The 13,607-nt window shown below is 40.6% G+C and overlaps 2 protein-coding genes and 1 pseudogene across 2 annotated transcripts in view; 1 reads left to right on the forward strand and 2 right to left on the reverse strand.

The window, feature by feature from the left end:
- Positions 1-13,607, forward strand: part of LOC134814162 (DNA (cytosine-5)-methyltransferase 3C-like) — a 90,556-nt gene that overhangs the window by 45,829 nt on the left and 31,120 nt on the right. The window contains exons 2-4 of the mRNA XM_063822213.1: positions 5,693-5,871; positions 6,142-6,786; positions 6,955-7,498. Coding sequence (XP_063678283.1) covers positions 5,707-5,871; positions 6,142-6,786; positions 6,955-7,498 — 1,354 coding nt within the window. The 5' untranslated portion in view covers positions 5,693-5,706. The remainder of the gene's footprint in view (positions 1-5,692; positions 5,872-6,141; positions 6,787-6,954; positions 7,499-13,607) is intronic.
- Positions 1-13,607, reverse strand: part of LOC134814231 (ras-related protein Rab-2A-like) — an 89,962-nt gene that overhangs the window by 30,410 nt on the left and 45,945 nt on the right. The gene's annotated exons all lie outside the window — the stretch shown is intronic.
- Positions 9,657-10,551, reverse strand: LOC134823372 (putative cyclin-dependent serine/threonine-protein kinase DDB_G0272797/DDB_G0274007; annotated as a pseudogene).

Here is a 13,607-nt window from a genome sequence, read left to right on the forward strand (position 1 = left end):
CAAACAATTTCCTTCAACTGAATTCTTCTAAGACTGAAGTCATCGTTATATCCTCTAAATTTGACTCAAAAAATATTCCAGCCTCTCTACAGATTGTTAAGGATCAAGAGCCACATGTTGTTAGTGGAACTGTGAAGAGTCTTGGGCTGTATTTGGACAGTTATCTTTCAATGAGTGATCAGATTACGTCAGTGGTTCAAGCATGTAATATTCAGATCAGAAATTTGTGGTTTATTGCATCAAAACTGTCTTTTAACCTTAAGATTCAGCTTGTTCATGCTCTAGTACTCTCTAGAATTGATTATTGCAATAGCGTATATTTTGGACTGAGCTCTTATGATTTAAGTCGTTTACAGAAGGTGCAAAATTCTGCTGTAAGATTTATTTTCGGGAGAGGAAGAAAGGCACACACTACTCCACTACTTAAGAAAGTTCATTTTCTACCAGTTAGATTTAGAATAGATTTTAAGATTGCCCTACTTGCCTACAAGTGTTTAAATAATATAGCTCCTCCTTACTTAAAAGAGTTGATATTTCCTAGGCAGCAAAGTTTTAAAAATGTACGTCTTGATAATGATTATTTTTACCTTAGTTTTCCGCCCTCTCCTAACTATGTAAACACAGAGAAAGCTTTTAGTCACTGTGCAGTTAAAGTATTTAATTCCTTGCCATACGACATAAGATCAGCTGAGTCAGTTACATCTTTCAAGACCAAACTTAAAACATACTTCTTTTCTCTAGCATTTGATTGATTTTGCATTTACATAGGTAAAATGAACTTGTCATGTCTAATTTTCAATTAAACTAAGCTCAGTTAATGTAAGAGCCGCTTTAGAAAGCACTGGAGTTTATCTCCAGGATTAAATTATATCGAATTATATGATTTAGCTATAAGGCGGTTTATAAATGTTGTAATTATTATTATTATAAGCAGGTCAGGTGGATAAATGGACCTGATTAGGTTAGAGAAATGCAAATAGTTCATGGTGTTGAGGTCGTCGACATATCTGCAGTTTCTTGAGAGGAGCTTAGCGAGACCGAACTTCTTTTCTTTGATTAGGCGTGTCATGTAGTTGAATTCACACTTCCCTAGCGAAAGATCAGCGAACTGGCTACTAGAATTCCCTCCCATGGGAATGCCTTTCGTTTGTCTTAAAATCTGATCCCCAAAACAAACAAAAGTGTTAAACAGAATAAATGTAATAGCTGTTTTGAGTTTATCAGCAGAAAAACAAAAGTATCCGTTATATTCCTTTTTAGAAAAAAAAAAAAAAAAAAAAAAAAAAAAAAAAAAAAAAAAAAAAAAAATTGTTGTTCTTATACAGAGAAACACAAATAAATTTATTCGTATTACTAAAGAGGAGATCTATTAGCTCGAAAAGCAGTGACTGTACAACCTGAAGGTCTAGATTGGTATACAGAGTGGTAAAGTCGTATACCAAGTTACTGGGCCGCGCTCAGCCTGTCATTCCGCCTAATCTCTATGTTGTTTACCAACATTAAAGCCTGGGGTCCTCAGGTAACATTCAAGTAGAACCTCGATATAAGGGCAATGGAAACATAAATGATACTTTTATCGAGTTTACAATAGCCATAATCTTGACCATTGTTAATGATCTGGCCCGGCGCGCGCAACTTCGAAGAAATTTAGACGAGTAACATCCGTCAACCATAATCCTGAAATATTTATTATAATGAAGTAAATTCCAATTATTTTCACTGCGATGAAATTTCTAATCGAAACTTTGCATATTAGGGACTCGCTACATATACTATAGCCATCAATCCCTGGAAAAAGGTTGACGGATGTTACTCGTCTAAATTTCTTCGAAGTAGCGCGCGCCGCTTTCTTCTCGAAATGTTATGGCCCGACGGCACGAGCTACGAAGTAGCGCGCGCCGGGCCAGATCATTAACAATGGTCAAGAAAAAGGCCATTCAAGCATATGAGTCAGCTAAAAAAGGTTAAATTGTATATCTCTCAAGGTTTTTGCGGAAAGTCGTGTTAAAGTTAATGCTGTGGTGTCAGTAAAATGGCAACAAATATATATAGAGTAAGATACTAATAATCTTACCTGAGGACCCCAGGCTATTATGTTCATTAACATAATAAAGATTTGGCGGAATGACAGGCTGAGCGCGGCCCAGCAACTAATAGTCAGTGTAATAAGCGCCAAGCGCGAGCACAGAACTTTTTTTCTCCGATTTCGATAAATTTGGTACCAAAAGTTGTCTAAAAATGTGAATTAAATAAATCCACCGTGTAGCAATTTTCGCTAAAAATGCTACACGGCGCTTGTTCGCCGCGCGTGCTTTTTTCGCGCAAATTTTTAGTTTTTGGCCTATAACTTTCACATTTTCAATTATTATCACATAGTTATTATGGTATCGTAATCAGCTCATCGAGACAAAACTTTTAGTACTAATATTTTAAGATTTAAAGGAATTTTTTTCCAAAAGTTTTTAATCTGAACACAAGGGTTCCCCCCTTGTGTAAAATTTTGAACAAATTTTCGAAAAATTTGGTGCTTTAAATATTATAATTTTGGTACCAAAAGTTGCGTCTGATTTAAGTTCATTATGATCCTGTAAGAATTATTTCAAAATATTCAATATTTTAGGAGTTATAGGCATTTTAAGCAATAAATTAACCATTTTTCGTCCTTTGTACAATTTTGCAATGCACAAGAGGCCCACATACATCTCGACGTTATCGTGCTACACGGTGAATTTTCATTATTCACAGTTAAAGGAAACTAGACTTTTGGTACCAGATTTATCAAAATCAGAGACAAAAAATTCTGTGCCAACTCATGGCGCTTATTACATAGACTATAATAATCTTGTAGGTTTACAACCTACCAGGACGCGCGCCAATTTATGGAACAGATATTTTACGAGTATGGAACATATATTTTACGAGTATCACCCGTTAAATAGTAAGTGGTTTAATTAATTGACGATGTCGCAGCTCGGCGAGGCCTAGTAGCGCATATCTCGCCGATCTAGCGATTGGTACGTTGCGAGAAGCATAATTGAGTGCGCGGCGCGGCCCAGTAACGCATCGCGCTACGAGTGGTTTAATTGACGGTTTTGTATCCCAAATGTACTAAAATGTTTAATTTCCCCCTCTCTCACATTTTTTAAATATCAAATATGCAGCCTTTATGCGACAGTCGTGGGTCGACTCATCCGAATAATTGGAAACTGGCATTGAAAATTAAATGAGGTTGGCTCTGCTAAGAAATTTAAATGGTAATGGTACCGTTTAATACACTTTTATTAAATGTTAAATTGAAGCAAAAATTTTTTAAAATAATTGATCATGATAATTACGGTGATCAGTAATTTAAATATAGTAAAATTAAAAAGCTTTTCTTCTATTTTAATCTTTTTGCATTAATTAAAAAACTATTTTGCTAATGATAGCAACAAATATTTGTTTTCAATGTCAAAATTGATTGACGATGTCAATCCGTCGAGATCGTTGCTCTGCGAAGCAAAGCAACGATCGACGACGAATGCTTTGATGCGAAGCAAGAATGTTAGTTTGCGCGGCGCGTCGAAGCGGCGAAGTCCTCCAAATATCAAAACTAAATTTGGCCGGGCAATGAGACGCAACGCAGCTTGCAGCTCGGCGCACGCGCGATGCTTTGACCTACAAACGCTTTTTAAAGAAATCATACATTCGTGACATTGTTTAAGTAACATTTATTTGTTCATTTTATTCTAATAATTTTCGATTTGAGATAAATTCTTTGCGTGCGTTGTATGACCTGCCGCGCACGAGTGCGCGGCTCCCCCTGTTGACGGATGTTACTCATCTTAATTTCTTCGCCGGGACAGACCATTAACTATGGCCAACTCCCCTGTATCGTATGAACGTGATAAAGTAAACTATAGTGAAACGACCACGAGGGTTACAATGCAATGATAATTTATTATTACTCTTTGGCTTTCTCTAACCAGAGCCCTCTCGCTTGCAGTAGCGCGCGACCGCCGCTATCCTACTTGTGAAACAAGCGCGTCACGCAGTACGCGTAGGCACATGGCTATGTGAACTCTTTGTCATACGTTGTATGACCCGCCGCGCACGAAGTGCGCGGCTCCCCCTGTATCGTCAGGACGATAAAGTGGGGAAACGACCGTGGGGGTCGCAACGTGGGGGTCGCAACCGTGGGGGTCGCAACCGTGGGGGCCGGTCGCAACGTGATACAATGAACTCTTTGGCTGCGTGAAAATTTTTCCATAATTTGTAATTGCTTACTAACATGCCATTATTTTTGTCTTTGCGTGCAGTTTCTGCATATTTTTTTGTGTTCTTAATCATGATCAGTCAACAATTGACTACAAACAACAAAGGTCACGTAGCTTTCACAGAGTCTTTTGAAGAAGAAGTGAAATTTTTGTTATTCTAACTACGAGTTCTTTAAGTCATAAGTATATTTGTTTCACTCAAAAAGTTATATTATATATTAAAGTTATATTATTTACACAATTGCTGGGTCTCATAAACGAGTAAAGTATGGTCTGACACTGTGACAAGCAGGCAATACAATGAAACCATCAGTAGACTTATGATAGTCTCATTAAATTAAAGTTAACACAAAAATGTAGTCATTTAAAAAATTACCTATCAGATCTGTCTTCCCAAAACTCTTTCGGCATAGAATTGATAAAAATTAGGTCGAGGGTTGGCCTCTTAATTTTCGACATTTTCTTCTGAGATTAATAGATGGTATTCAGATTGCTAAACCTAAAGGGAGTACTCAGTGTTTGGCAGAATCCCTTTTTTGTAAGACTATATTTTCACCAGTAATGTTAAAGACATTCCTGAGGTGTTGGTTGAACTAGCAGGAACCTGTCTAACCCTTAAGTGGTGTCAAGAGATCTCAACAATATTTATTTATTCAGTGATTTTGACACCACTTGGGGGTCCAAATTTCGGGACCTAAAGTTCTTATTCCTTGGCCAATTTTTAATTTCTTCATACCAGTCAAAAGGCCATGAAAGCATTCGACCCAGGTCTACTTTAACAGTTGTTATTTTATACCAGCGCGCTAGCTGCTAGCATACGTTTTTATTCAATAATTCAAGTATATTTATAATATGTATAGGTATGTTTGATGTTACCGTGGCCATCTAGTTTAGCGCCAAAATTTAGTTGGATATTATTTATTATTTATTCGGTTTTATGTTTATTGATTGATTTTTAATATATTGTTGATAAAAAATAAAATTGTCTTTTCTGTTCCCATTTGGAGATATCATTTCGACTAAGGGGCTGCAGCATAAGCACTGGCTAACATTTTTGGTCTAACTTTCCTTTAATTTGTTAAAATATTTAACATAATTTAGCAACTTCCTCACCAGTTTCTACCCATGAACATTGCTTATAATGTAGCTAGCTAAGACTGCAACTGTGGTAAAAAGTAAAGTTAAGTAAAGTAAAAATTATGACATAACATCATCACTAATGTCTAGAAAGTATCATCACACTACATGGAAAAATATACAGTAACTATTTCTCCATCAAATTTAAAAATAATAATTTATCAAATATTATTCATGAATAACAACAACATTAAAAAAATGTAATTTATTCATACTTCCCAGAGGAGTAAAGATTTATAAAACGTTTCTTTGCTACATAAGGTGTAACAAAATCACATTACTATTATCAACCTGTGAAGGTTTGGATGTAGAAATGGAAGATGACAATGATAGTGACAAGGAGAACAAGGATCCATCAACTGTTCCAGTCATTCAGCTAACACCATTGTCCAAGAAAAGACGTGGCAAGCGAAGAAGAGATAGAGGGGTTGCAAGTCACAGTACTTTACCATACACTTATCCTTTGGAATTCAATGAGGTATTTTTCTAATCATATCATTGTCATTAAGAGTAAACTATAACATCATGTCTGTTTTGTGATACAGCAAACAGTGTTAGCTGTTACTCTTTGTTGCTAATACAATCCAATTTTTTGCTTAAATCTAATCTTTTGGCAGAAAACATTAATACTTTTATTGCCACATTATGTCGCTATAATAACTGGTGTTAATTGTTAAATATAATCTATCATGTAATTGCATTCGACCAAGGATGCACAGCTTCAATTCTTGACCACTTCTTTTTTCAGGGGTCTTACATTTTCCTGAAGGGAGTCGAGATTTGGCATCCAGGTAAAGTGATGCAAGTGACTAGTCCATTCAATATCATCTGCTACTCCTTCCTTGACACCAGTATCACTATCACCTCCAGAAGTAAACTATCATCCTTTTTAAACTATGGTTGCAAAGTTGATTTCGATTTATTAGAGTCTGATGAAGCATATCAGAAAGGGATCATCGAATGCATTGCCAGTTTTGCTGAAGTCCATCGTCCAGATTTGCTCAAGTTGCCTGACAGAGATCTGATGCTGCTTGACTGGGCAAGACTCGGTTTTGTTGGCTGCCATCTTTTACAGAGCAATATACCCCAAATTTTAGTCGACTATAAAACGGATCAGCATCCACCAACGTTCTGCGAAGATAGTGAAAGGCCTTCATCCAGTAGTGACTGGAATACAGATGATTGCACCCCACCCAAAGTACGGAAACTGTCCTTACAGACCCAAGACAGCGGTTATTCTTCACCGATTACTCCCACGGTTTTGAAATCACCCTTGTCTTCACGCTCGATTAATGATCTGCAGACACGTGATTGTTGCAGACTTGCTGAGGAGTCAGAAGTTGGGTCTTTTGTTCTGGGAAAGCTTGTTCGATATGGATGGTGGCCTGGACTTGTAAGTTTTTCAATAATGCTCATTGTCTCTTTGTTCTGACTTTGTTTAACTTTCATCCAACATTAATCAAACTTAAATTAATAATCAATCGAGTCGAGAAATATGTCAGATTAAGTTAATGAGTTATTGTTTGTCTGGGCTATTTTGTATAACCTATACTCATTTCAGATTGCAGACCCAAATAAGAGTCCTCGAGAGTGCCTACCCAACGAACGACTAGTTTACTGGTTTGGAGATTGCACTAAATCTGTCATAGATATCAAAGACCTTGTATCGATAACAAAGTTTGCTGAAGTTTACCAGCCTTCTAAAAAAGGGATATACAGGGTTGCGTTATACGATTTCTTGTCCGACGCAGCAGAAAGTTGCAACTACACCGAGGTCAATGCTCCGGACTCTGTGAACATAGACGAAACTGCTCTGAGTCGACTCATAAAGTGGGCCCTAGACGGATTTACTCCTGGGGGCCCTCCAAGCGATTGGGCTCCTTCCGATCATTATAACACGAGAGGCAGATCTGGTTTTATTAAACGACTAGATGTAGCAAGTAAGCCTTTCAGGGGTGCAGTCTGTGTTGCCAGTCAAGTGTGTGTTGCTTGTCAAGAGAGGGAGGCGGCACACCCTCACCCTCTGTTCGAGGAATATAAACTTTGTGACACTTGTTTGGAGGATTTCTCGCAGTGTGCCTTTCTTTTCGGTGACGATGGTGCAGGTGAGTCCTATTTGATCACATTCGTACACTATTACTAAAACGTATGCTGTATTTTTTCCATCCACCATTTTGAAAAAATATAAAGTGGAAGGTTACGAATGGTCGTTTTTGCAGAAAAACGTGGATTTTGGAGATAGCAGTAGGCGGGTCTGAATATGGTGTCATTCCTTACTTCCGTCCGTTACCATGCAACGAAAAAGCTGCGCGCGCGCGCAGAAATTAATGGCTGATGCATAGTACTTCCTACAGATGAGGGGTCTACTTAGGACTCTGCCTCGCGTGACGTCACGTTAATGTAGATAAATGATCGCGCGACAAATTCAGTCTTTCTGCTAATTACACTTAAAGTTACGTTTCCATTCTTTTCAATTGCAATTTACGAACCTTTAATCTTAATTGATGAAGTACAAGTTGTTAATCATTTTATTTCTACTGGGATGTTCCACCGACTTAGCACCGGATAATATAATAAAATATGATATTTGTTTTGATGAGGTAAATGTTGCTGTTACAGGGTTTTTCTTGGAATGTTTTGATATGTTTTGTATGGTATTGTGTTACTTTGGAAACCAAGTACTATTGCCTACAATAGATTTTACCTCGAGGAGTTTGGTTAATGTGCAATATTACTTTTGTCATAATGTACACATTTGGTTATTATTCAATCGACTGACGTTTGTTTACAAGCACTCTGATTACGGTGTCAGCTCATTCTACACCTTCACGAGAACATTCTTCGTGCGGGGAGCTTTAGCAGCTACTTCTGTCCTGATTGTGCTGATGTTTGCGTCGTCGATGAACACTGGAGTCCTCGTAGGTTATGGTGAGTTCGTTTACGGTTGAAATTGCACGTCTCCTACCTGTAGTTTCGTTTCCTTGAGCTTTTCTGTGCTCGATTAGATTGGCTGTTGAGGATATCATTGTATAATAAATAGCTAACATATTTATAGGTCGTCTGCTCTCTACACCCAGTCTGTGGACGGTTCTAATGAACCCTGAACAGCTTTTCGTGGTCGCCCTTCAACCACAGAACACCTTGGCTTTGGCTTCAGGACCTGTGTTGAGTGTTGAATTTTATTTGGAGTTTATTTTTCAAAGTTTTTTGCAACGTTAACATCATGTCAACATTGAATTTAATTTATAATCTGGTTTTGGCTCAATTAATTTATTTGACATCTACAGTTGAAGCTGTTAGCGCTCAGTTACAGAACCTCGAGGTTGCTGGCCTACTGCCATCTAGTCCTGCAATCCTGGTTCTTGAACTGCTCGTAAACGCTACAGCTGGCGACTTGTCTCCTTCTGTTGTTTGGTCCAGGATGTGCCTAATACTATCAGGCGATGTGGAAACTAACCCGGGACCCGTACAGTTTAAGTGCAACACCGCCAGCTCCTCTCCTGAGAAGTTCGTCTATACGGATAAGAACGTGAGTAATTAAATGTTTTGATTTTACTATAATATGAGGAATATGTACACATTTTCTAGATTGTTGTACAGTAAACCCCAACAGATGTACAAGCATTACAAGTACAAATTACACTTCATTTATGTTTGTGGGAGCTTTACATTACACGATGATTGAGAAATAATTTTTTTCAGGTTGTGGTTATAGGAGATTCGATGGTTAAATACATTAATTCCGAACGTCCCGAAGAACCTACACGTTTATATCCGCAATCATACCGTGGACTACATGTTTTTTCTTACCGTGGTATGGACACCCAGCACGTGGCAGACGAGGTAACCAACATCAATCCTCGGAAACTGCCGCAGATAGATGCTGTGTACGTCATGGTGGGAACTAACAACATAAAAGGTTGGTGTTCGTGTGATAGTGTTACGTTCGCAGAAATGTTTGCTGACCTTATAAACTGTGTGAAATTTAAGTTTCCGAAGGCTACTGTTTTTGTGAATATTGTTTTGCCTCGTTTTGATTATCCTAACTGTAAAAGATCACATTTTCTTTCTAAAATTAATGCATTTAACGCTGAATTGGTTTCTTTACGTAATAAATTTAATTTCGTATTAGTTTCAAACCCTTTTCACCTTACTCCTAATGATGCTTTCAATTATATCCAGCGTACAGATAATTTACATTTCAGCTACACAGGTAACATTTTGTTTAAAAAAATTGTAAAGGCTAACATTCACTGCTATTTTAATGGTTTTGCTAGTATCCCCACTCGTCTCCGTTATCTAGTTGACAGTTCACTGATCCCTGCATCCCCTTTACCCTCACAATTTCCTGATCAGTCTAATAGCTTGTGGGATTTAACTCCGGGTTATTCTCCATCTCCTGCCTCTGCACCTGCTCCATTTGCTGCTCCGGCTCCTCCAGCTTCTGCTGCTCCGGCTCCTCCTGCACCAACACCTGCACCTCCGGCTCCTCCCGCACCTGCTCCTGCTGCACCTGCTCCTGCTGCACTTGCTCCTTCTGCTGCACCTGCTCCTGCTGCACCTGCTCCTGCTGCACCTGCTCCTGCTGCACCTGCTCCATCTGCTGCACCTGCTCCTTCTGCACCTGCTGCACCTGCTCCTTCTGCACCTGCTGCACCTGCTGCACCTGCTCCTTCTGCACCTCCTGCACCTGCTCCTTCTGCTACTGCTGCACCTGGTCTATCTGCTGCAATGGCTCCTCCTGCTACTGTTGCACCTGGTCTATCTGCTGTACCGGCTCCTCTTGCACCTGCTCCTCCTGCTACTGCTGCACCTGCTATTTCTGCACCTGCTCTATCTGCTGCACCTACTCCTACTGCACCTGCTCCACATGCTGCATCTACTACACCTGCTCCTGCTGCACCTAATGCACCTGCTACTTCTGCATCTGCTCCATCTCCTGCTACTGCTCCTCCTGCTACTGCTGCATCTACTACACCTGCTGCACCGGCTCCTCTTGCATCTGCCCCATCTACTACACCTGCTCCTGCTGCACCTGTTCCATCTGCTGCACCAGCTCCTCTTGCACCTGCTCCTCCTGCTACTGCTGCACCTGCTCGTTCTGCACCTGCTGCATCTGCTGCACCTACTCCATCTGCTGCACTGGCTCCTCTTGCATCTGCTCCACCTGCTCGCGTACCTGCTCCTGCTAAATTCCATACACCAAAACCTGCTCATGCTGCACCTGATACGCCTGCATATGCTCCTGATGCACCCGCACCTGTTCATGTTCCGGCTGCACCTGCTCCTGCTGCACCCGCACCTGCTTCATATATTTCGTCCAAGTGTCCGGAATGGCTTCATACAAGGTTAGCCTATTACAAAAATCTACTCCCTGTGCAAATTGCTGAACATGTTGAGGAACTTTTACTATCAAAAGTTAAACAAGGTCTTTTCATTAGACAGGGTGTCAACTCATCGCAGGTCCTTCTTTTCGGCAAAGATAGATATGTTTACAATAGGGCTACTGAACATCTAAGTCCTATCCCCATTCACTCAGAGCCTATACTAGAAACTATTTTGTCCATTGTAAATGTTACATTGTCAGCTAGCTTTAACAGCATATTGGTCAACTTTTATAAAGACTCCTCTACCATCCTACCATATCATAAGGACGATGAACGGCACTTGGACAAATCTGCCAAAATTGCAACACTATCTATTGGGGCTACACGTTACATGGACTTTGCCACGTGTAAAAGGAACCGCCCCTCGTTCAGTCAACAGCTTCTGTCTAATTCGTTGTTTGTTATGGACCCTGAGTCACAGGTAGCGTACTTCCATCGTATAGCTCCCGGTAGCAAATCTCCTCTTTTCCAAGGCTACCGTTTCAGTCTTACTTTTAGAACACTTAAGCCAAGATCTATTGAAGGGGTGTCCTCATCCGGCCCTGCTTCATTAAAGCCCTACACCCTCGATAAGACTGAAGGGGTGTCCTCATCCGGCCCTGTTTCATTAAAGCCCTACACCCTCGATAAGACTGAAGGGGTGTCCTCCTCCGACCCTGTTTCATTAAAGCCCTACACCCTCGATAAGACTGAAGGGGTGTCCTCCTCCGACCCTGTTTCATTGAAGCCTTACACCCTCGATAAGACTGAAGGGGTGTCCTCCTCCGACCCTGTTTCATTGAAGCCTTACACCCTCGATACGACTGAAGGGGTGTCCTCCTCCGGCCCTGTTTCTTTAAAGCCCAGCGTCCCTGATGAGAATAACAGAGTAAAGGTGTCACCATCATCCTCCGTTCTTGAAGCACCTATTGTCCCCATCATGAGTCACAACCCTATTTCTACGGAGTTTCGTCATCTGCCACTGTTTCTTCGGATTCCTGCACCTTTTATAAGACTAACAGGTTGTCACCATCTGCCACTGCTTCCCTGCACCCCTGATATGACTGAAGGGACCGGGGTGTCATCATCTGCTACTCATCCTACGGAACCCCTTATCCCTGATATGACTGAGGGGTCCGGGGTGTCATCAGCTACCATCCAGGGAAACCCCCTTCCCCCTGATAGACTGAAGGGAGGGTGTCATTTTTGGTACTCACCTAGGGAAACCCCTTATCCCCTGTTGATAAAGGACCGGGGGGGTCAACGTACTTCCACGGAACCCCTTCCCTGTAGAGAGGGACCGGGTGCCACACGAATGAGCCTTTTTCCCAAACGTTGCCCCCCACAAATTTAGTAGGGGGTGGGGACAAACAACCTTTCATTGCATGAAGCTCAAGAGAAGAAGCTGGTACCCCAAGGCTGGCAACCCCTAATTTAAGCTTCGCAGGGATAGGAAAAAATTTCATCGATCCCTGAATCGCAGTTCAGGAGTAAGACCATATTATCGCCACGATGAAGCTATGTACAAATTCCACTCAGGACCCCACTCCGAAAATGACTCTTATGCTTCAAGTGACAAAGAAAAAAACGACGCCTCAAAAATGGACATCTTTCAAATGGCGGGATAAAGATTTAAAAAAAGGGGAAGTTGCAATTCAGTTTTTTTCGAAGGCACGGCCGTGCTTCTAGACAAACCCACAGCGTTAAAAAAATTCGTCAGTAGAGTATCGAAAGCCAAAACGAGAAACAACCCCACCCAGTCCAAGACCCAACAAAAAGAACGATCTCGACGTGCAAGCTCGGGCCCCATGCCCAAACACCGAGCCAAAGATAACAAAATGAACGATCCGAAGTTTCAACCTGGATCAAGACAACCCCTGAAGAACGCAAGAAAGACCCCAAAATCGTTTAACCCAAAAAAGAAGGGCGGCGCAAGACAGATGAGAAAAAGGAAAAGACAAATAAAAAGCGAGCGCGTTGTTTTCTCTCAATAAAGTAGGAACGATTTTCCCAGAAAATCTGTCTCCGTTCCCCTTCGTCAAGAACCCCAAAGTAATAGAGGGTTACAAAACACCCCCAACCCCCCCTGCATTTTACACGCATTAAATCACGGCCCCAAAGCTTACTGGAAAAGCTTTTTCCCCCCACGACTTTTCTTTTCACACAGTTACGTTACTGAAAATAAAAAAATTTGATCTCCTTTTAAAGGGCGGAACTTTCTTAAAAGAGATTTTTTTACTTTGGATTGGGACTTTGTTTCGTTTTCCCAGGGCCCCAAAAATTTTATAGCTAAAATTTGAAACAAAGCGCTAAAAATGCCCTTCTGCCCAGGTTTTTGAAAAACTGCCCATTTTCTCACCCAAGGTTTTCCCAAAATCAATTTTTACACTTCAGGAAACCACACCCCCAAATCACCCATCAAAATTTTCAGCCTGCATAACTTTTTCGTTCGGGACCACCCCGAGGTGCCACCCGCCAAAGGGGTTTCCATCCCCTTTTAAGCATAACTCAAAGCACCCCAAAACCCCTCATTTGACCAAAGATGACAACATTGTAAAAATTTTTGTGCTAAAAGGAAGTACCCAAAATATGCTTGTTTTAAAGTCACAACTTTTTTTCCCGTAGGGTTGTTAAAGGCAAAGGATATCTTAAAGTTTAAGCTTAATATCCCCCATTTAAATAAAGCGAAAAAAAGGTTTTGTAAACTTTGCAAGTTATTTAAAGGTGGAAAGTTTCCCTAAGTGAAATTTGAAATGTTCCTGGATCAGGCGACCTCCCATCCCCTTCGCCAAAACCCCAGAATGCCGCAGTATCCCAAATTATTCCATTTATGAAAATTTTATCCCTT

The sequence above is a fragment of the Bolinopsis microptera genome, chromosome 1 (genome assembly GCF_026151205.1).
Source record: "Bolinopsis microptera isolate Bmic1 chromosome 1, MBARI_Bmic_1.0, whole genome shotgun sequence".
Lineage (NCBI taxonomy): Eukaryota > Metazoa > Ctenophora > Tentaculata > Lobata > Bolinopsidae > Bolinopsis > Bolinopsis microptera.